Source organism: Notamacropus eugenii, chromosome 5, assembly GCF_028372415.1.
Source record: "Notamacropus eugenii isolate mMacEug1 chromosome 5, mMacEug1.pri_v2, whole genome shotgun sequence".
NCBI classification, from domain to species: Eukaryota; Metazoa; Chordata; class Mammalia; order Diprotodontia; family Macropodidae; genus Notamacropus; species Notamacropus eugenii.
In genome coordinates this window covers 101746606-101770914 of record NC_092876.1, presented here as the reverse complement: position 1 = coordinate 101770914, position 24309 = coordinate 101746606, and the positions used below count along the sequence as shown (strand labels likewise).

General features: G+C 40.1%; 1 protein-coding gene and 1 long non-coding RNA gene across 2 annotated transcripts in view; one reads left to right on the top strand and one right to left on the bottom strand.

Annotated features, from left to right (window-relative positions):
* Positions 1-1128: 1128 nt before the first annotated feature.
* On the bottom strand, positions 1129-7814 carry LOC140504953 (uncharacterized). The gene is made up of 2 exons (XR_011967290.1): positions 7727-7814; positions 1129-4046 (listed from the first exon to the last, which is right to left on the bottom strand). It is a non-coding gene; the product is annotated as an uncharacterized lncRNA (long non-coding RNA).
* A 94-nt stretch (positions 7815-7908) lies between these two features.
* Positions 7909-24309, top strand: part of LHFPL6 (LHFPL tetraspan subfamily member 6) — a 284585-nt gene continuing 268184 nt past the window's right edge. Inside the window, exons 1-2 of the mRNA XM_072610435.1 lie at positions 7909-8617; positions 10067-10655. Coding sequence (XP_072466536.1) covers positions 10271-10655 — 385 coding nt within the window. The 5' untranslated portion in view covers positions 7909-8617; positions 10067-10270. The remainder of the gene's footprint in view (positions 8618-10066; positions 10656-24309) is intronic.

The following is a 24309-nucleotide window of genomic DNA, read 5'->3' as shown; positions in this document are numbered from 1 at the left end:
TATACATACATACACCCATGTACATATACATACTGACACATATATAATAAACACATACATACATATCCATACACACCTACACACAGACATACATACACACACATATTTCCTCCAACTATCCTAATACTGAAAAAGATCTCATGACTTACAAATAAACATCTTTCCATGTAGGAATGTAAACAGAGCTCAACTTTGATGAGTTCCTTAAGGCTTCTCTTTCCTGTTTACCTTTTCATGTTTCTCTTGATTCTTGTATTTGAAAGTCAAATTCTCTATTCAGCTCTGGACTTTTCAACAAGAATGTTTGAAAGTCCTCTATTTCATTGAAATTCCATTTTTTCCCCTGAAGTATTATACTGAGTTTTGCTGGGTAGGTGATTCTTGGTTTTAATCCTATCTCCTTTGACCTCTGGAATATCATATTCCAAGCCATTTGAACCCTTAACGTAGAAGCTGCTAAATCTTGTGTTATCTTCATTGTATTTCCACAATACTTGAATTGTTTCTTTCTGGTTGCTTGTAATATTTTCTCCTTGACCTGGGAACTCTGGAATTTGGTTACAATATTCCTAGGAGTTTTCCTTTGGGTATCTCTTTCAGGAGGTGATTGGTGAATTCTTTCCATTTCTATTTTACCCTCTGGTTCTACAATATCAGGGCAGTTTTCTTTGATAATTTCTTGGAAGAATGTCTAGGCACTTTTTTGATCATGGTTTTCAGATAGACCAATAATTTTTAAATGATCTCTCCTGGATCTATTTCCCAAATCAGTTGTTTTTCCAACAAGATATTCCACAATGTCTTCCATTTTTTCATTCTTTTGGTTTTGTTTTATAATTTCTTGGTTTCTTATAAAGTCATTAGCTTCCATCTGCTCCATTCTAATTTTTAAAGAACTATTTTCTTCAGTAATTTTTGAACTTGATTTTCCATTTGGTCAATTCTGCTTTTTAAAGCATTCTTCTCCTCATTTTTGGACCTCTTTTGTCATTTGGGTTAATCTATTTTTTAAAGGTGTTATTTTCTTCAGCCATTTCTTTGAGTCTCCTTTAGCATGCTATTAACTTGCTTTTCATGATTTTTTTTGCATCACTCTCATTTCTCTTTCCAATTTTTTCTCTGCCTCTCTTACTTGATTTTCAGAATCCTTTTTGAGCTCTTCCATGGCCTGAGACCATTGCATACTTTTTTTGGAGGTTTTGGATGTAGAAGCCTTGACTTTGATGTCTTCCTCTGATGGCTTTGCTCTTCCTTATCCAAAAGGATGGAAGAAAATAGCCTTTTCACCAAGAAAGTAACCTTCTATAGTCTTATTTTTTTCCCCTTTTAGGACATTTTCCCAGACAGTTACCTGACTTTTGAGTCCTTTGTCAAGTGGAGAATATACTACCCTAAGCTTCAGAGGTTTTGTGCAGCTGTTCTCTGAGATATCTCTAGGGACCTGTAAGTTCTCTGTTCCTCTAAGGTGACACAATCAAGGGAGAGGAGTTTACTCCTCTCCTGCCCTACACTCTTGTGTGTAAGCAACACAAGCACTCTTTTCTTCCTGGAACTGTGAGTTGGATTCCTTCTCCACAGCCACCACCAGGTCCACCACACTAGTGCTCCTCCTCACCCTAGAACCATCACTCAGATCAACCAGATCCGTTGCTCGATTTCCCCAGGGTCTTTAGGCCTAGGGCTCCAAAAGTGGACGCTGCTACCACAGTGGTTGCCATTGCCCTGAGGTCAGGGCTGGGGCTGGATCAGCGCTCCCCTCTCATCCAGGTGAAAGAGCTTTCTTACTGACCTTTGAAGCTGTCTTTGGCATTTGTGAGATGAGAAATTTGGTAACCTGCACCAGCTGCCTGTGATTCCATACCCTGAAGCCTGCTCCAGTCCTGTCTGTGCAGCATGGCCCACCCTGGGCTGCACTCCACTCTAAGTCTGGTGTGATAGACCTTTCCTGTCGGCCTTCCAGGCTGTCTTGGCCTGGAAATCTATTTCACTCTGTCATTTTGTGGCTTCTGCTGCTCTAAAATTTTTTTAGAGTCATTTTTTACAGATATTTTATAGGTTATGGGGGAAGAGCTAGAGCAGATCTGTCCTTCTACTCCACCATCTTGTCTCTGCCCCAAGCATTACTGAAATTTCTGTAAGAAATTATCAAAATCAGGCTACTTTTATCCATTTCCTATTGTTCAGCATTAGCAGCTTGTTTAAATAAGTCAGGTTGAAGACTTTGTAATTGAATGTAATATATTCCTCTTTATTTTTTTTATTCAGTCAATCAATTTGGTGCTTATATTGAACTTTGCTTCCTCCAGCAAGTCATCTATCTGCCTGTAAATAAACAGCTGATTTGGAAATTACTCTCATGTCAATAACCAGGTTGTTTTGGGTTTTTTTTGGCTATGAAAATATAGTTAATTTCACATTCAGCAATTTAGATTTGTGTTTGCTTCATCTGGTACTTTCTGACTCTATCCTTTAAGAAAATATTAATAACATGAATGATTTGACCTCCTTTATTTTTAATCCTGATTCCTAGTTTAAAACATTTTTCTTTATCCTTCCCTGTGTCCATCCATCTTCACACTGAAGCCACTGAGTTTCAAGGTACTTTTTGACTTGATTTGCAGAATCTTGCGACATTCTTCCTAGATTTCTCATCTTCATCCTCTGCTACAGATTCTGGCACACAAACTACAATTATTCTCACATAGAATCTTAATTTATATTCTTCATGAGAATCACAAGGTGAGGTGACCAAGTTTTTTATTTGTTTGTTTTGTTTTATGAAATTATATTCTTGTTGCCTTTGAATATACCAGTGTTGCCTATTCCTAGGTTTGCTTCGAGGAAAATTTGTGAGCCTTCCTTCCATTCAGCTACAATTTTCTCATTATAACCTGGGATTCTGTTCAAAGGGAAACTATACTGATATAATTTAATATATATACATATTATATGTCATATATAATATAAAATATAATCAATTGGTATTGATATGATTTACATAAACAATATTGATATAATTTGTTTCATCATTGGTGTTTGGACAAGGATTTCACATTTGGAATTCCAACACTGAAAAGAATGTTTATTCATAGCCTATAAACTATGTGATTCCTAGCATGCTCTGTTCCCTCTTTCAGATACTGTCAATGTTATACCTTCACAAAAATCCTATTCTGATGCTTAATGGTATAGAATTTACCCTAGGCTCTCTAAGGTTATGTCAGGGAAGCACAATCCCTGCTAAATTCTGCCAATCTGGAAAGCTTTTGAATATGATAGGCAGTGTCTACTTTACGAGGACCAGCCAACCTTATGAAGTACAGAAAGGCTTCCCAATCGCAGTTTGTTATGGTGATGATGATAACTGCAACCCTTGAAACAAAGAGAGATACAAAATGGACTCTAGGTCTGTGGCCCCTTCCAATTCCAGTATGTTTGACACTATTATATTAAAATTTTCCTAGAATACTTTGTTTCAATCTGTTTTTTATGTTATCATAATAGCTAGCATTTATGTAGCACTTTAAGGTTTATAAAGCACTTCGCACATATTATTTCATTTGATCCAACAATCCTAGGAGGTTGGTGCTTTGATTATCCCATTTTAGGGGTGTGGGGTCTGTTCAGGGAAGACTAGTCCCTCAGGTGTGAGGGCTGTCAAGCCCTTTTCTGGACAGCCTTCCACCTTTGGTGTCCAATTGATCCACCTAACTCTCACCTATGGTTCCAAGAAGCCGTAGCATGCACAGAGGCCACACCTCGGATAACTGTTTCAAAAGTCAGGATAAAGCAGGTTGAGGGTAACTGAGGGGTCTCAAACCTGTTGGTGGATTAGAGGGGTGTCTACCCCAAGCATGTGAAGACTTCCCCTGATGAAATGGGCAGATGAGAACAACTTGCTTCAACAGTCACGAAGGCAGCTGAAGCAAGTGCTGTGGAGCTCTTTCTTAGACCTTGGTTAGACATCAAAGATACGAATGTCATTCACTGCATCTCAAGTATCACCAGTTGTTTCGACTCTGTCCTGCCACTGGATTGTGATGACTCTGGAAGAGAGAGAGAGAGGTCAGCTACTTTGTGCAACTCTGCCTCACTTAAATACAATTCACACACTAATCAAAAGACATCATTCAAAACTTTTTTTACATATCTCAAAGCCCTGTGGCAACAGGCAAGTGATGAAGCAGCAGGTACGGATACACTGGTTGCTGTAGTCCTAACCCTGACGACAGGCAGCCCAGACCATAAAGATCATCTTCTCATTGGAAGTAGCAGTGGAATTCAGCTGCCCCCTGGGTGTCTGAGCAGCCTCTTAAGGATTATACTACTCACCTTCTGGTGTGAGGAAGGGGCTAGAAAAGGTGCCCTAAAAATTGTCTGTTTACCCAATCTGGGCATGATTACGGAGACAGAAGGGGATCCCACCCTACATTTGAAACACACAAAAAAATGTACAAAAATGTCTGCAAAGACGATTCTATTCCGCACAGGTACATGGAATGTTCACATACTTATAGATAACACAAAATCCAGTATGATTAGAAGCAATGTAAGGGCACTCTCAAGGTCTTTCTTAACAACTTTGGAATTGATTGTTTGACATGGGAGACACTGGCATAGGACCTCCCAGCATGGTGCGCCCTCATCAGAGAAGGTCCTATGTTGTATGAGCAAAGCAGAATTGAAGTAGCTCAAGAGAAACATTCGATGTATAGATTTAGAGAATCTACCCCAAATATTCACATGGACTATTTGTGCCAGACCTGTGACAGAGTATTCTGACCTCATATTGGTCTGATCAGCCACAGTCAAACATATTCATTGTCACTTGACTTTAACATAGTGATGTAATTTTGATCCTATTCAAGAATGAAGGACAACTAATCAACCAATCCGCACTTTATAGAAAAGGGAACTGAGGAAAACAGAGGTTAAGTGATTTGACCAGTCATACAAGCTAGTAAACGTCTGAGGCTGAATTTGAACTTGGCTCTTCCTGACTCCTGATTGAGCACCCTATCCATTGTATCACCTAATTGCCTCCACCATAACCTACTTTGTATTATATTTACTTGCATACATGCCCAATCTCTCTAGTAGATTATGAACTTCTTGAGTATAGGGATAATGTTGTTTTTCTTCTTTGAAATTCTACTAGTTAACAATATTATGTTGCAGCTAGCTCGCAAAATAGATAGAGTAATGACCATATCACAGAGTTCTGGGCCTGGACTATAGCCATCTCTAGGGAGGGGTGTATGGGGTGTTCAGTGAGGATTAGCACCTCTGATAGGAGGACTTGCTGAGCCCTTTCCAGGGCTGCTCATCTACCTGTCACCCAATTCTCACCTGTGGCTCCAAGAAGTTGTAGCATATGCAGTGACAACAGGTCTCAAACCTGTTAGTGAGTTAGAAGGATGTCTCTCCCAAACACATGAAGACATCTCTCTGCTGAATGAGGTAGATAAGGACAAATTTGTTTTAACTACCATGAAGATAGCTGAAGCAGGCACTGTGAAGTGCTTAGAACTTGGTCAGACTTCTAAGAAACCAAGGTCATCCACTGAATCCTGGGCAATCACCAGTCATCTTGATTTTTTTGACTTACTACTGGACTTCAATGACCTGAATGGAAGAGAGAGTGAGGCCGATGATCTCCTACCATTCAAGCATAAATCAAGATGTTACCCAGTGATGTCACCTATTCTCTTCAAAAATGAAGGATAAACAATAGCACCTCCAGGGAAACCACTACTGGGGTACTCACCTTCTTTCTCTCTAAAGAGACTGGATTCAATGTTCTGGGAACTAGACTGAACTGGACCTGTAACTTAGGGAGAAGAATCACAGTCTCTTTTCATGTACTCTCTGGCTCTTTATGACCTCCCCTTAGAGACTCAAGGAGAATCACTTGAAGCTTAGGATTGAATCATGTTTAGGGTCTCCCCAGAATGGAAGAAAAGAAAGGTATTCAATGTAAATCAGATGTAGGACTGCCTCTTCTTTCCTTCACTCAAAAGGAACATCTAACATGAGACTCACAAACATGCACTGACAAAGACGTAAATAACATCAGCAGCAATGTAACTATCATTGTACTTTTCTGCAAGGTTGAACCTTAAAATACTAAAACAAAGTGTTTTTCAAGACTGGTGAATTGACATTTATTTCTCTTTCACTGTTTAAATACTTCCCTCTAAGATCATGTTTTCTCACAAGCCAGACTAGGGGACGGGCTTATCCTCAATGGTCATCGTCTCCAAGGACTACAGTTGTTGCAGAGACCAATCTAAGAACAGCTAGCTCCAGTAAAGGACACAGGAGCTCCCAGCCTCTCCAACTCAAGAGGTAGCCTCCAAAGCTAGAAATGTCCATGTCTGCTCCATCGCTTATACTCAGGAAAGAAACACAAATCAGAAGAGGCAACTAGGGCTTTGAGAGATTCTCAAGCTCATCTAGGACAGCAAATTGCTGACTTCTAAGGGTAAGCAAATCAGTTTCCCATTTTGCCAGATGGGAAGAGGGCATCATCAGCTCTCCAGAAAAGGCTCAAAAAAGTCCTGGCAGGTTGGTCTAATAGGAAGAAAGAGGGAGCCAGATAGCAGATTACTTATCTTTAAAGTCTACAGATTTGGCCACTCCCAGATTCTGTCTAGTCCTCTCTGATAAAGCCTACCACTCCTCCTGTAGCCTTAGGGGACAGAAGGAACTAAAGGATTACCAAGGGTTTCCGGGTCATTCCAAAGATTCAGATTCTTCTGCAGGGAATCACATTTCCACATTTCCCCATTTCCCCAGAGTGACCGAGACACATGCTGGCCACTCTATGAAGTTGTGCTCTAGCTAGACTAAATCAGAGGCCCTGCTGTTTACTGTCAATACAGTTACAATGTACACTCACATTTCCTTATATTTCAAATATATTATGTTTATACTTACAGTTTTATTATTCATTATTAAAATCTTATGGGGAGAAAAAATGAACCTCAAGGAAAAGATTACTTGTGCTACTATGAGCTTAATAGGTTTTTTAGTTTTTTAAAAATTTTCTTGCAAACTGTTGAAACATCAATTCAAAAACCTTTGGAGAAAAGAAAACAAAGCAAAACAAAACAAAAGAAGCCGTATTTCCAACTTCTGTTGATGAGAAACTCAATGGTCTCGATCTCAGGGTAACTGGTAATTAAATATTTCACTTTTAAAAACATATGCAATTATATATTTGAAATATATCTGTTTTATCTTTAATATATACTTGCTCCCTCATGGCTTTTGACAACCTAAGAGGCAGACTTTATTCCAGGTCAGAGAAGGTTCTTCCGTTCACAGATATCTTTGAAAGCCTTCAGCTGAGAATTCACAAACTATAGTTAATCACTCTTTTAAAACTGAACTTAATTTCCAAAAGGGTTAGAGCTAATGTCTGGAAGATTTCAAGCGCTCCAGGCGTCAAAAGGGCAGATCTGCTATAATTTCGGGCCACCACTCGTAAGCCACGCCTGTGGAAATGTTCCCAAGTGACTGGACTCTGCCAGGGGAAACTATGTGCCAGTAGCTGCTTCCCTTGACCTTTTCAATAGCTGTCTGCCAGAGGCGGCGGCTGCTGTCCCTGACCACCCGCAAACAAAGCTCCTACTCTCCTCTTCCATTCCGAGCTACACACCCAAGCTCTTAGAGACCTTCCAAAGTAGCAGGGTCCTAGGCGCCCCATCAGCAGGCAATTCACCTTGTAAAGACAAGAGATTTCCAACCTTTGCCTGGAACTTGGAGGCGCTGCCTTTTGGGAGCATCTCTTAAGGGGAGAAGGATACCAGACACACAGGTAAAGAGGCAGAGGCGACGAGGGCGTGTCTTCCTTTAACACCCTAGGGTGGCCACAAGAAAGCAACCAACTTTCCCAATTCTCCGTCTTCGTCTTCTGGTCCGTCCTGGTCTTCTGGCTCATACCCTTTCCCCCACGTCCCACCACCACTTAGTAAAGACGCTAGGTGGGGGATGGGGTACGGAAAGACTATTAGACTCGTTATTCCCCAATTGAGAGGCGCTCCCATTTGGGAGGGGGTGTGAAAGCCCACTGCCTGCCTCCTCCACCCTCCTCCCCACGAACAGTCCTCCTAGCTCTCCAGGAATGTCCTCATCCGCCCGCCTCAGTTCGCGCTCTGTCTGCGGAGGGGTCCCACGGGGTGCAAGGGGGAGGGGAGCAGAGTGAGGGGAGGGCTGGAGAGGAGAGAGGAGGAGGCTGGCTGTGCGTGCCTTGCCTGCCAAAGGGAGATCTGTTCATCTGCGTGTGATCCCCGCCGCCCGGCGCGTCCACTTCCCTCCTTCACTGGAGCTCAGCGTAGCAGCGGCGGCGGAGGCAGCAGCAGCACTAGAAGCAGCAGCAGCTGAAGAGTTTGCAATATCTCTGCTCCTTCCCTTCTGGAAAACCTGTCCACCCGGCGCGCCCTTGCCTCCCACAGGATTCTAGCTTTCTAAAGTCAGCCTCCCAGTCTTTGGCCGGGAGGCAGAAGAGAAGGCTGGGGAGTCTTTTTCGTGGATGTTACTGCTCGGGAAAGGCAGCAAGTTGCATGTGCGTCCGGGACCGGGAAGGAAAGGAGCCAGCCGCCTTACAAACCATGTAAGTGCAGCGCCCCAAGCTCCGGCAGGCGGACCCGGACCGGGATGGGGATGTGGGATAGAGAGGAGACCTCTCTCTTCTCTCTCTCTTTACCACTGGGAGCTCTTCTGCTCCGGGTTTCAGGGTCCCAGGCAGTTTTGCTTTCCAGCTGTCCTCCCTCCTTTGCCATGGTCTAATTTCGGTGTCTGCCCCCGGGAGGTGCTGCTTCCTATCCTTCCTTCCCCACTCTCTTCCCTCTCCAGGGCAGGGCGGGGCGGGGGATTGGGGAGAGCGAGCGAAGACTCTCCAACTCCTGGCAAAGGAGGCTTTGTGCGTCTTTAAGCTGGGGTGTCCCCGGTCATGGGGGCGTGAGGATGGTTCCTAGTCTCCAGCTGTAGATGAAGGGCCCTCTGATTCTGCTGGTTGCTTCCTCCCAGCACAGCTCAGGCGGGCTAACTCCAGAGTGACCTGCCGCTGACAGAAGTCCGGAAAGGAGCCAGAGATCTCCTTTCCAGTGACATTCAGGGCTGCGTTGGGGAGAGTGAGCCCAGCCTAAGACACCCTGCGGGGCAACCAAAAGCTCTACTGGGACCTTAAGTAAAGGAGCAAGAGAGGCTGGAGTGGACGGGATTTCTTTCCTAATCTCACTCCTTTGTGGAAAGTTTTGGGGAGTCAGGAGTCTAGAGAGGGGAAAGATAAGGGACAGAGAAGTACATTCCGATTCTGTCCGTGGTCCTCGTTGAAGGGAATGGAGAACTTGCTTTATTTTTCTGGTTGAAAGTTGACACACTGAATTGGGTTGGGCAAGTAGGTTTTACTGAGATTATACACACACACACACACACACACACACACACACACACACACACACACACACACACACACACGCTTTCATTTTCACTGGAGGGAAGTCATTGCTAAGGCTAAAGGAATGACCAGATGCTCCACTTTGTGTGTCAGTGTGGGTGTGTGAAGGGGAGGGAGCCCAACTTTAGATGTCTACTGTACACAGACAGTGAGCTAATACATCTCTAAGGGTACTCAGATAAAGTCTGTACCTACTCTTGGAATGAATTTGGAGAATAAAAGCTTGGGAAAGCCATGTTGGAAACAAAACATGTTTGGAGGCTGTGACCTAAGAAAGTAAACAATCAATAATATGGCTCATTTTGTTTTAAAACCTCATGATAAATTTACTGCTAGTGAATTTTCTGTATTAATTTTATTGCCTGTACATGAATTCACCAACTTGACAAATAGAAGGCATGTATGTCTTTAAGTACATAGCTGTCAGTAATTATTTGGCGGAGACTGCGGGAGGACAGAGCCAGACACACCGAACTAGGCTTATAATGAAAATTACTTATGAAATGTTGGAACTTTCTAGAATTTCAAACTGGGTCAGCTGAATTGGTGTGATCACATTTCTCAGTACATTTAACTTTATTTCCCCTCCTGTTGTTTCAATAGGGACTATTATCCTTACTACAGAAGAAGTTGATGGCCAGTAAGATTCAAGATTGCCTCATTCAAGAAATTTTCCAAAGCTAAAGGATTAAGACTTCCTGTGAGTCTTTCTTTGACGTATCAATACTCTCCTTCATTCTCAGGAACAACTTAGTTCTGGTCCTTTGTGGGTCTTCATTGCCACATCTAGTGTTTTTGGAAGAAATCATGACATCCAGCCTCACGTGCACAGGTGTGATCTGGGCGCTGCTCTCCTTTCTCTGTGCTGCGGCTTCCTGTGTAGGATTCTTCATGCCTTATTGGCTTTTGGGATCGCAAATGGGGAAACCGGTGTCCTTTGGCACTTTCCGGAGGTGCTCATACCCAGTACATGATGAGAATCGCCAGACGATGGTGATGGTGGAGGAATGTGGGCGCTATGCCTCATTTCAAGGTATCCCCAGCGCAGAATGGAGGATCTGTACCGTAGTGACCGGACTGGGCTGCGGTCTCCTTCTCCTGGTGGCACTGACTGCTCTCATGGGTTGCTGTGTGTCTGAGCTCATCTCAAGAACAGTGGGCAGGGTGGCAGGAGGAATTCAGTTCCTAGGCGGTAAGTGACCACTTTCTTTTTGTGTAACTTTCAGGTTGGTTCCTGTAATTTCTATTTTAATTTGTGTTGCTACTTTTCCGGTGGGGTCCTTATCCTTCTTGTTTTGACACCATTTAACAGTAAGATAGGCTACATAGTGTTGCGCCTCTAATGGTAGGACAGAATTAAAGGATCTCATTGGAATCATTCTACATTACTCTACAGGAGCAATTTTGTTTCACATATCCATTGAAGCATGATGCATCATGCATGTCAAATTCACCTGTATGGGGTGATAGTGCTGGATTAGATTGGAAACAGAGCAGGGAAGATGGAATTTACATTCCCAGTCATCATCTCGCCACGATTTTACATTGAGATTTCATAATGAAATTTTTGGTGATGAAGATTTCATATGGAAATGAAAAGAATTTTTGAGGGCTATGCTGTTTGCATTACCCTATGATATTTTTTATTGGTGATGAAATTTGGGAATAACTAAAAAAAAACTTGGTCTTACATGGTATGTCCAAATAAATGGTGTATTTTGGGAAGGGGACTTGAGACTTCCTTACTTATAGGGAGTTCTTGATGAAGTACTTCTACAATGTAGATTGGAACTTTTTTTCTTGTTTTTCAGTTTACACTTAGTGACTGGAAGCACTGAGAGTTTAAATCTCTTTCCTGGAGTCATGCAGCCAGTATTAAGTGTTATAATGTTATAATGAGAATGGAACTTAGGTTTTCCAGACTCCAAGGTCAGCTCTCTACTCACTATGCTAGTGGAAGCAGTTTAATCACACAGCTTTAATGACATTGTCCTAGCTACAAGTCTGACCACTGGAAAGAACTGATGTTAGTATTATAGCTTTAAGATTTTACCTGTTCTTGGAGACCTTGCCATAGACAAAGGAGAATATTCATGAAAATGATGCTTGATTTCTCCCAGACTGGACATTTCTATTGATAAAGACCGGAGAAAAGCTTCCTTCAGCAAGTTTTGTTTTGCTTCCTCTGATCACATGATCTTAATTGTACATTATATGTTTTTCCACTGAATTTTTCACCTCTGTTCTTCAAGCTGACTGGCCGAGTCTGTCAGATTTGGAGTCCACTCTGGAAATATGGCATTGATAGATACAGTAGAAAACTGGGGAGAATAGAAAATCCTTCAGAGCATATTTGTAACTTTGTTATAAAGGAAAAGTGAATTTCTTAGTTTTGGTGTGAGTTACTGAGAGGATCCAGAAAAGGGAAGCCAGGAATGTTTATCCCTTGAGTTCTCTTTTCCTTCCCAGAACAGCCAATCAGGTTATCTCTGGTCCCTGGGACTGCCCAGTAGTGTTGAGAGAAAGGGTGGAGTTCTTCTTGGACTGGAAGGGACAGTACCACAGAAAACAAATGTATTGGGAAACAAATGAAAGTTCTTAATATGACATTTTCCACACTTCTGGTTTTTATTCTAGTTTCTGATTTTCCTCTGTTGGGTGATGAGGCGAACATGGGCAAATGTTAAACTTGTTTTTTTCACCTTTTCAAGATTCAGCTTAACATTTGAACAGAGTGAGGTCCTTTGTAACTGGAACTTGACTAACAAAGGTATTTCAGAGAGTAGAGATAAAAGTATTGATTCTTAAAGCTTGTTTATGAATGCCACATTTTTGGAGAACAGGAATAACTGGGAGCACATTATTTTTCTCCACTCATAAACTTGGATTGATTTTGGCAGCTTACCTGGATAGAGAATCATGACTAGGTACTTTTTTACTTTTCCTTTTTACAGTAAGTATTGCTTTCTGTTTCCCCTTCATTAGTGCCAGGACTGTTACTCTTCTTGGCAGTACAGGAAATTGCTTACAAAGAGAAATCAGTTTTCATTGATTATCTTTAAATGTATACAACTATGAAAGACAGTGGTAGGTGAATCTAACCCATGAAATGCTCACATACTTACTCCTCCTTTTTTAATTCACATAGTTCCAAAACATGACAAGACAAACTTTAGCATTTACAGAAAACACAAGATAGCAATCTATTGAAAACTTTTTTTTTAAATGCTGTATATTTCTTTTAGTGATTACTTTTTTGTTTTACTCCGATACTGGTTAGAGTGACTGACATTTAGCTGAAGAAGTAATTTGCCCTAAAGAGTTGATTTTCCTGTGATAGATCTACCACTAAAGATGCAATCTATGTTATGACTTGTGGTGGTTCTGAATCCAATCCTGAGAATATATGAGAGTTATGCTGATTGTATCCTCTTGAGGGCACAGTAAGTAGACCTAGGGTTGTCATTGATAACAGTAAATTCAGCCTTTCTACTTTAAAAAAAATCTGAAATATAATAAAAATCATAAAGCTGTTCTTTATAGAGTGATCACAATATTCTCCTAAAATGAGAGACCAAGCAAAAAGACTGTTTAAAGTCTTCAGTCTATTGTTTCATAATTATTGAGTCTTTCTATTCAGGACTAATGGGAGTGATTTCATTTCATGAATATGGAAAACAGATGGGAGAGTAAGGGGACATGAGAGAGAAGGACCTGAATGAGAGGGTTATGAAGACTGTGTCCCATGCTAAACTAACCTTTTAAAACCTGTGGATGCAAAGCTTTGGGGATGCAGTTTATTCAGCGAGTGTAGTGCTGAAAGCAGATTTTCTTATTAAACTGGCTTGCCCAGAAGGGTCGTGTTTACCTAGAGTTAGGTAAACCCAAGATTTACTTAGACAGCAGGAAGCAAGTGAATTTCACAAGACAGACCCATTTCTGCTTAACAACTCTGCCTGCTGTGTAGAAACTTGGCCCAGATGGTGTAATGTCAGGAAGTCAAACCTCTACAGAAATGAGAATAAGATGAAGGACAAAACTTCAACCCCAAATCAGAATTGGCCTGCTTTGGAAGGTTAAAGGTCAATATAGAATTTTTGGAGCCAGAGTAAATGCATTGAAATTTGTCACCAGTTAAAGCAGAAGCTTTTCCCGTGGTCACTGGCATGTGAGCCTTAAGTACTTTTTTCCCCTCACAGAAAACTTTTTTTTTTTTAAATATCACTATGGATGCTGAGTACAATAGCCAACATTTATTAAGTGCTTACTATGTGCCAGGCACTGTGCTAAATGCTTTACAAATATTTCATTTGATCCTCCAGACAATCCTGGGAGGTAAGGTGATATTATTCTTCCCATTTTACAGATGAGAAAATTGAGATAAATGAGGTAAGCAACTAGTCCAAGGTTGCACAGCTAGTAAATATCTTGGTCTGAATTTGAACTCCGGTCTTCCTGACTCCAGACCCAGTATTCTATCCACTGCACCATCCACTGTATCATGAAGCCTGGAATGAGAGATTTTAAAAGGTAAAAAAGATCAGTGTGTAGAAGACATTTTTTTTTTTTTTTGTGGAAAAACTGACATGTATACAATTTAGTAACGATACTGTGAGAAAGTGGGATTTAACTCCCCTTTTTCTCCTTTGGTTTGATATGGGGTATATAACTAGACAGTTTCAAATATTGCTGCCTGCAGAAAGTGCTTCACTTAAGTTTTCAGTAAGAAAGTTTCTTGATGATACACATTGGATTGCTTCATTTGTGTGGAATAAAGCCTTCATTCCTCCACTTAGTTTCCTCTTAATTTTATGCAGAAAAGATGCCAAATAAAAATACTGTTTTGAGGAACTGAGGACAGTGAAACTGATTAAAGTACTCTGCGAAGAGGTTAAAGTGACTGATATGTCTTGTTGAAATTTTGGCATCTGGGGATCTAAATTTGGGGTCTCACCTGAAGGAAATCATGGTACAGTGGTGGAAGCATGGTGAATCTACCATAGTTGTGTTTCTTGTTAATACAATATTATGATTTAGCCACTTTTACATGAATCACATTATGTCTGGACTGGTTAAGAGCCAACCAGTTAAGCAGAAGATGATTTCTGGGCTATATGATACATAATTTGGTTTTTGAGGTTACCCAGAACCCAGTGAGAACATCTGCTCAAACCTTAGTTAAGGGTGGTCCAAAGCAACATCGTAAAATCTGTTTATCTTTTATGCCTTCTCATTCCAAGGGACCCATACCTTCAGGATGCATTGTAGGTGTCCTTGTTGGCATCTCCTCCACATTCAACTCTCCCTACCATTTTAAATCTATGTTCTGCCCCATGATAGAAACTTAGTGGTCTAGGGTATTAACTTCATTAAAATTCTGTTCTTTATTAAATGAACAGTAACTAACATGATTACTCAATATCAGGATGTTAACTGAGACAGTGTAATATAGTGACAAGAAGGCTGGCCTTGATTTTGGAAGTTCTGAGTTCAAGTCCTGCCTTTGTGAAGTTTTGGATTCACATCCCACCTCAGCCACTTATTAGCTGTACGAACTTGGTTAAATCACTTCATCCTTTTCAGCTTACCTCAAAGAGTTATTGTGGCATTCAGAAAGATAACGTATAAAATGCTTTATAAACCTTAAATCACTATTTAAATTAACTTAAGTAAATGCTATTACTGTTATTACTATTAACATTAGCTGGTTACCAAATTCTTCCATACTTCAAGCAAGTTATGTAATTCCCCATACCATAAGCACCTCTCTAAAATAAAATTGCAAAGGAGTTATGATTCTCCATGGGTAGAGGGGGAGCCCTTCCTTGAGAATTCACCAAACCAATGAAATCACAGGTCCAGACCACAAATAAGCATGAAAAAACTCCAGAACTATCACATATAGTCCTTTCTGGGTAATCCGGATGAATTTTATCAGTAGCCATTTGGAAATAATGCCTTAATTTAGGGATGAGCATGGTGTCTTACAGCATATCAATTGGAAGTAGAGTCAGATTTTGAGTCTTATCACTTGTGTGGCTTTGGTCAAATTACTAAAATTTCCTGGGTCTCAATTTTGACCTCTCTAGAATGAGTGGGTTTGGACTAGATTACCTTTATGAGACCTTCCAACAAGAAAATCTGTGACTTGAGATGACAGACATTTCATAAATATGTGTTCAGTTGAATTATTGTAAATCTGAGGCATTAGGTATAACTAGTAACTTGGCAGTAGGCAGAGTAGGCCTCTCAAATCATACTATATAGAAAATTGCCAACTCTAACAGGGAGCATGCAAGCTCCCTTCTCATTTGGGTACTTCACCTATTTTAGAACTGGCATCCTAACCTCACTATAGGATATTGTCCACCTCTGCCACTATTGCTGTACCAGTTAACTTTTTTGGGGAATCAGACCAATACGTGTGTAGTAGCTGTTTGCATTGTGTCTCTTTCCATCAGATTGTGAGCTCCTTGAGGATAGGGACTGTTTTTGCCTTGCTTTGTTCCCAGTGCTTAGCACAGTGCCTGACACACCGCAAACCCAATAAATTCTAACTGATTTCTCTTGACCTGACTTTTTGTTCTAGTTCTTGAACTTTTTATTTACTATCTACCTCCTGGCATATGGTCTAAGTGTTAGTTTTAAGATGAAAAGAATATCTGTACCAGTCATAAGCAGTTGTAAATGGAGAGCCCAGAAATAAGATTTTAATCTAGCTTGCATTTGGAAAGAATGAGGCACATTGCAAAAATGAAGCCTGAGGGAGATGCTGACACTTTCATCCTTGGATCCTGCGGGTCAGAGTGATGCTAACCCACTTCAGCCACTTTTGTCTTAGAAAAACAGAATAATTAAGGCAAGAAGGGACCCTGAGCCCATGCTCTTGCCTCTAGGAAGAATTAGACTTAAACCTCTTCAGACTGATGAGAATCTCTCCTGGTCTTAAAGATTTCTAGGGAAAGAGACTATATATTTTCCCTTAGTAATTTGCTCTCAAGTTTCATAAACCCTTAATTCCTTGGCTAGTTTACTTCACAAAGAGAAAACCTCTGTTTCACAGGCACAGATTACACTTGTAACACTAGGTATCTGTATCACAAGTGCATAGGGATCATGTGTGAAATTGTGGATGGATTCATATTACCTAGCACAGGGTCTGGCAAAAAATGGCTTGAGCCAGTCTCGCTACTAGTGGTTTGCAGTCATTGTCTTTGTAGAGGAAGGACAATGTACTTGGTTTAAATTTTAAAAAAATTTAGACTATATAAAAACCTAAGGACATTTGCACTTTAAACTCTGGAGTCAAGAAGATGAGTGGTCTCTGTCACTTCTACCTGTGGGGTTAAGTGGGAAAGCCACCAAACTTCTCTCTTCCTTGGTTTCCTACCATGTAAAATGGGGATAATAGCAGCCTCCTGGGGGGTAGTTGTGAGCACCAGATGAGATGCTTATAAAGTGCTTAGTTACATAACAGACACTTGATACATATTTTTTTTCCTTCTTTTATGTATGTTTGTCATCTCTTTGAGACTTGGAAATTCCTTGAGGATAGGAATGGTATTTGGTGAACTTTAATCCAGCAGAGCATAGATTTTTGATATGTGTGGTAGTACATGGTAACATATTTTGATAATGTTTGAAAACAACCATTGCCATCCCCACAATATTCTTCATATAAACTAGCATTTCCAAAATGTGTTTTCTAAACTTTAGCCTTGAAAATTAATTATTTGTGGTGCTTTTCCATGGATCTTTACAACCAATCCCATTATTTTGAAATATTGACCCTCAAATTTAATGTAATATATTTGCATTATATATGGTAGAACTCTTCCCTGCCTATCTCCAACCTCCACATAACTCATTAGGTAAGTTATTATATATCAGACTCTTTCATTGTTTATAATGTAGAGCTGTGATTTGATTAGCCAGAGTAATAGAAAGAGCATTTGAGGATGAAAATGAGAGGGCACCAAACAGAAGAAAAATAGAAAAGATCGGCAAATAATTTTACAATAATCTTTTTTTTCCCCTTCAAAGAAGGTAGAGCGACCATACTTGGACTTTAAAATCTCAGTCATGGGTGTGCTTATACGAGAGGGAGAGATGGCACTGAGTACAGCAAAGATGTGAAAAACAGTTGAATTAGACCAAGTAGACAGAGAAAGGATCCATGCTAGAGGTAAGGAATTGTGAGAGCCTTAAAGGATTCATTCACAAGGAAAGGAAGATGCCAAAAACATAGATAAAATTGTGGTTCTTATTAATACCGAAAATAGGTTATCCCTTGATCACAACACCCTTGAGTAGGACCTGGACTTAGGAAGACCTTAGTTCAGATCCAGCTGCAGATATTTATTAGCTATGTGATCCTGGGTAAGTCATTTAGTCTCTGTCTGCCTCACTTCCCTCCTTTGTAAAATGAGAATTATAATAGTACTTTGCCTTCAGAGTTGTGAGGGTAAAATAAGATGTTTGTAAAGTGTTTTGTAAACCTTAAAGTGCTATATCAATGTTATCTATTACCACCATGTGCCTGCTTCACCATCTAAAATTGTTATAAGAAAAATCTTTGCAGGCATCCTTGTTGAGGATATTAATGACCAAAGTTATTTTCCTAAAATGTAGATCTGATCACTCTACTACCCTACTCAATAAACTCTAGTGATTCCTTATTACTTCTAGAACCAAATATATTCTCCTCTGTTTGGTATTTAAAGCTCTCTATGATGCAGCCTCACCCTGCCTTTCTAGGGTCCCCCCCAGCCCCTCCAGTCCAGCTATACTCACCTTCTTTCTCTTCTGTAGACACAACAGTCCATTTCCTTTTTTCCAGGCCTCTGCCCTGTCTGTCCCCTATGCTTGGAATGCATTCCCTTTTTATCTCTGCCTCTTCCTTCAAAGCCCCCCTGCTACATGAAGCCTTTTCTGATTCCCACAGCTGCTACAGCAGTTGTCAGATGGGGTATTCCAAACAGTGGTTTCTACAGTAATACCATTCAATCACATTGTCCTTTGCATGTAAATGATAACACAACATTTGCCTTAGGATTCCTTCAAGCTGTAACAAGATGATATTATTCAACTTGAATCTGCTTTGACCATCTATTCTCTTCAGCCATATTGCCCTGGCATAGTGGATGGAGAACTGGCCATAATGCTAGAAAGACAGACATTCAAGGCCTATCTCTGATACAAACTGAAAGACAGACCCTGGGCAAGTCTTACCCTGTCTGTATCTATTAGTTGTCCATAAAGTGATCACCTTCATTGGAAAAGGAATTTCTTTACTTGGTGGGAGTTCCTTATGCTTGTGAAATCGCAGTTCTTATTCATACTTAGACAGTCACTCTCTTTTGCACATCATGGGTTTTTACTTTCAGAGAAGCAAAAATAAACTAAACCAAAAGAAAAAAAAAATTCAAGTCAGGGAGATGTTAAACTTTAACATTTAGTCTGTGGCCTAGTAGGCAGACTTAGAATCAGAAAGACGTCGAGTATGACATTTTAGGTATGAGATCATGAACAAGACACTTACCCCATTATGTGTCTCAGTTTCTTCATGGGTAAAAGGGGGATAATAAGCCTTGCTATATGTCCTTTCCTGAGTTGTTTGGAGGCTCAGATGAGGTAATGTTTGTAAGGTGCTTTGCAAATCTAAAAAACCCTATTACGTAATAAATATGATTACCTTTGTTGTCTTTTGAAAATATAAATACAATGGGGGATTATTTATTGAATTTCAGACTATCCTAGCAGCAAATTTCGATGTCACATTTGTGAGGGTTCCCCCCTTGAATTCTCTAGACTGATTTTGGTATGATCCCAATTTCCCATGATCATTGCATTTTGATTTCTCTGAACCAAAACAGGTAGAGGAATTCTTTTGATTTTTAAGGTCTTTCCTTGGGTTGCCATCAGCTAGCTTCTGAGAGTAGGGATCATTTCCATCTTGGTCTTTGTATCTTCAGTGTCTTGCACATAGTAGGGACTTGATAAATGTTGATGTAATCATAGTGATTTTAGAGCCAGCAATTCTTTCCATTGCATGACACTAGCTCTCTTTGTAGGCCATTTTTTAAAAAAAGCACGCTGTTCCATGAAACAGTGTTGAGCAACCATCTTGCAAGTTTATGCTGTGCATCACAAGGGAACCCTAAGAAAATGTAAAATGATGAGTGAAAATCCATAGCTGATTCTAGAAGAAACAACTCAGAGCATGTGCCCTATTGTTGGTGGGTCTAAAGGGTCACTCTATAACATCTCAATATACATTTTAAAAATTGCAGACAGAACAAAACTGTGGACATTTGATCCCTCTAGCTCTTTTCACCTCTACCTGGCTGTCTTACCGTACATGTTGTTTGTAATTTGGCTGAGTGGCAAAGGAATACCCCATGGTCCAGTATTTTTAGTAACTTGATGTAGCCAATCTCTAAGGAATACGAAGTGTTTTACTCATTAATTTACTAATCCTCAGGTCACTTCAACTGGGCAAATGGCAGATGTTCTAATTTTTATGGATGTTTGCCATTCAGATATCTGTAAAATACGCCATCCTTCTTTGCTGTTCCTTGTGTAGTGCACTCCATCTCTAGACTTGAAGTATTTTCATTGGCTGCCTTCCAAGCATGGAATTGTCTCCCTCTTCCATCTCCTGCCTTTCTTGTCTTCCTTCAAGTCCCCTCGAAAATCTCATTTTCTATAAGTAGCCTTTCCTGATTTTTCCTTAATACTAGTGCTTTTCCTCTGTTGATTATTCCCAATTTATCCTTTTTTCTTGTTTGTATGGAGTTGTTCACATGTTGTCTTCTCTATTAGACTGTGAGCTACATGACAGCAGGGAGTATCTCTTTGCTTTCCTTTGAATTCCCACCATTTAGCATAGACTCACAGGGGTGGCCTCAAGTCCACATGTGGCCCTCTAGGTCCTCAGGTGTGGCCCTTTGATGAAGCCCAAACTTCAAAGTTTGGATTCAAAGAGCTGAGTCTGAGGATGCACATGTGGCCTCAACGCCACAGGTTCCCTGCCTCTGGAGACCCTAAAATATGATAGATGCTGTTTTCATCTAGTGACACTAGCCTCCTGGCTGTCATGAACAAAACATTCCATCTCTTGGCTCTGGGCATTTTCTTTGGCCATCCCCTGTTCCTGGAATGCTCTCCCTCCTCTGCTCATACTACTCCCCTCTCTGGCTTCCTTTAAACTCCCACTGTCAACAGGAAGACTTCTCTGACCCCTCTTAATTTCAATACCTTCTCTTTGTTAATTATCTCCTATTTATCCTATATAGTTTGTTTTGTATATATTTTCATGTTGTATCCCTTGTTAGATTGTAAGCTCCTTGAAGGCAGGGGCTGTCTTATACCTCTTTTTGTATTCCCTGGAACATAGTAGGGGCTTAGTAAATATTTGACTGATACATGTATTACTTAATCAATGCTTGTTGACAGACTGTTGACTGAATAACAATAATGATAGATAGATAGCATTTATTTATTCATTCATTCATCTATATAGAGTATCTTAAGATTTGCAAAGTGTTTTAGGTGTATCACCTCATTTTATCCCACAACAAGTCTTTGAAGTAGGTACAATTATTATCCCCATTTTACAGATGAGGCCAAGAGAGGTGAAATGACTTCCCTGGGTTTCTGCTACTAAAAAATGTCTGAGGTAGGATTTGAATTCAGATTGTCTTCTCTCCAAGTATGTCATGCTACGTGACTCTGTTACCTATTACTCAAAAGCAATACTGAATCTAAGTGAGAGGTAGTAATTGAACCACTGTGAGCCCCATTGATTAATAGGGGGACTGGAAATGTCCTCACTTCCAAAAAAAAAGAATTTATTAGATTCTCACTTTTGTGTCTCCTAACTCTGAATATTTTTTCAGCTTCATAAGATGAAATGCAAATATTTCAGGCAAATATTTATTCATTATTAATACTACATTTAATGGTTACAGGGCATTTAGGTCCTGTTATTTCTTCCCTCCTTATATGTAGTCATAGGATTTAGTCTATTGGTCAGAAATTCACAAGACAGGGGAACATGAATAAGCATTTGTAGCATGTTGCAAAGCACCTGGGGAGAATGCCAAAGCATCTGGGGAAGAACAAACATGCTGTCATTTTTGTTTCAACAGAACAATTTGACCTTTTCTTTATTGTGTGAAGGTTGAGTTGTCCCAATGCAAATATTCTTTTGTTATGATACCTTATAATAATCCTTTGTTTAGGCAAAAGATAATTTCAAGGGAACGATTTCTGAAATCACCAAACTAAGGAGTTAGTTTTCTTTTTAGGAATGAGATATTGTTGTACTTTGCGTTGGCAAAATGATAAAATTAAAAAATTGATAAATATATAAATCATAAAAAAGATAATAGATTTAGAGATGGAAGAGACCATAAAAATCATCTAGTCTAACCTAATTTTGTGGGTAAGGAAAATGAAGCCCAGAGAGAGGAAATGATTTGTCCAACGTCACACAAAGTAGCAAGAGGGAAAGCTGCAATTTGAACTCCAGTCCTCTTTCCCCGAATCCATTGCCCTTTGAATTTCACTACACTGTTTCCATTATGAAACTGTATATATTCTAGTCAACCTAAGTAGTCTAAAGATGGTTTATTTTTATAACATCATGAAGATTAGTCAGGTCCTGTCAGGTACTTGGTTGGGCAAATTCTAATTTAGACTTTTCTACAGTCTTGGCTAGGAGAGTCATTTTACCAGATCATCTTCCAGAGAGGCAGCTTGGTGTAATGGGCAGAGATTTGCTTTTAGCGCTGGGAACACCTGGGTTCTAGTCCCATTGTTGACATATAATGGCTGCAAATCACTCACCTTGTCAGTGTGCTAGGCAGTTCTTCAAGGCCAGAAGTTTCAGAGATGCTGCTGAGCTATATCAGTGGAAAGATTTTTTTCATCTCCTAGTAGTCCCCTCTCAATGAAATCACAATTCCAGTTGCTATCTTATTTTATGGGTTATATGAGTTTAAACAGTGTTCTTGAACTAAGATTTGATATAGACAAATCAACTGTTTATGCTTTATCCTTTAATTTCCCACTTTGTTAAAGCAACAAATGCATCCTACACATTGGATTCAGATTAATATTCTTAATTAGAAGGCTCTGATCATGTCATTCCCTTGCTCATGAGGCATTGCTGGCTTTCCATTGTTACTGAGCTGGCCATTCCAAGTCTTCTATCAATTGACCCTAGACCTGGATGCGTGCAAATTGACCTGACTGCGTGCAGATTGACCTGACTGAGGCATGCATGGGGCCAAGAGACTGCACAGAGTTTCTGTGATAGGGCACTTAATCATGGAAGTTTCCAACAATGTCTACTAGAAGGAAATCTAGGCAGGAGGGTGGGTCAACAGGGAATATAATGGACAACAGAGGAAGGAGCCCAGCAGGTTGATGGAGTAGAGTGACAGTAGATAAAAGGCAGAGGTTCAAGGAGGTCTAACAGTAGGAAGCAGAGACATTGCCAAAGACTATATAGTTTATGGTGAGACCCCAATTGCTGGGGAAACTGATGAAAGTGTGTCAAGGTACTGGTCTTAGAGGAAATGGAAAATGAGATAGGTACCAAGATAAGGGCAGGGGCTCAGAACAAGGAGATATGGACCTAGAATTGGGATTGGGCTCCACAATGCAGGCTAAATCATAATATACAAGCCTAGTCCACTCACTAGAAGTAGGACATAAGGGCTGGAAAGCTGACTTGATCCTGAGCTGCAGGACTATAGGACTGTCTCCTTTTATCTCATTTGCCTAGGGGTCAGGTTGGCCTGGGTTGGGGCTAATAATAGCTAACATGAAGCATTAAAGTTTGCAGAGTACTTTACAAATATTGTCTTATATGATCTTCATGACAACTCTGGTAGGTAGATATTTTTATAAATATGATTTTACAGTTGAAGAAACTAAGGCAGGCAGAAATTAAGTGATTTGTCCAGGGTCACACAATTAGGGTCCGAGGTCTGATTTGAACTTAAAGTTTCCTTAGTCCAGGACCAGAGTTGTATCCACTCAGTCCACTTAGCTGAAACGATAGATAAGAGTCTAAGTGGCCTTATCGGGAAGGTGGTGAGATAAGGTGCTTGACCGATCTGAATAGCCTTTACAGCAGTGTTTTAGCAAACTTTTTAGCTGCTCTGCATCCTAGTCCTCAACCTGGGGAAATACTGCCCACAGATTGCTTACAATCTTACCTCCAACTTTTTACTCCTTTTTGTTCTACTTTATACTAGATTACTTCCATGTTCATTCTTCTCTAGCTAGATTACACATCCTGGCTTCCAGTACAGGGACTACTTTTTTTCTCCCTCATTCATCTTTGCATCATCATGGTATTTCTTTTCTCAATAAATACTGTGGCTGTGAGTTGGGCTATCTATTTTGAAGTACTTATACATATATTCTTAGAGAAAAGGAAAACCGAATTCTGATTTATTTTTGATTGTTTCATGTCTGTGTTGCATTTCCTTTTCTAGATTGTAAATTCCTTAAAGGCAGAAATGGGATCTGACTCATTCCTGATTTACTCATCTCTTTATTCCGTGCCTTGACTTGGTGCCTAGCATAGAGCGTTGCATTTATCAAGTACTTACTGTTCGCTAACTGAAGAATAAAGGAATATGTAATGGGAGATTTTACTCTTAGCTGTAGGATTGAGGCTGGAATTTCAGCTTTAACCGCTCACTAAGTGACAGTAGGCAAGTCACTGACACTCTCTGGGTCTCATTTTTATTTGTAAAATGGGAATAATCATAAGAATACTTTTCCCTCTCAACTTGAAAGGAATGTTTATAAGATAAAATGAAGTA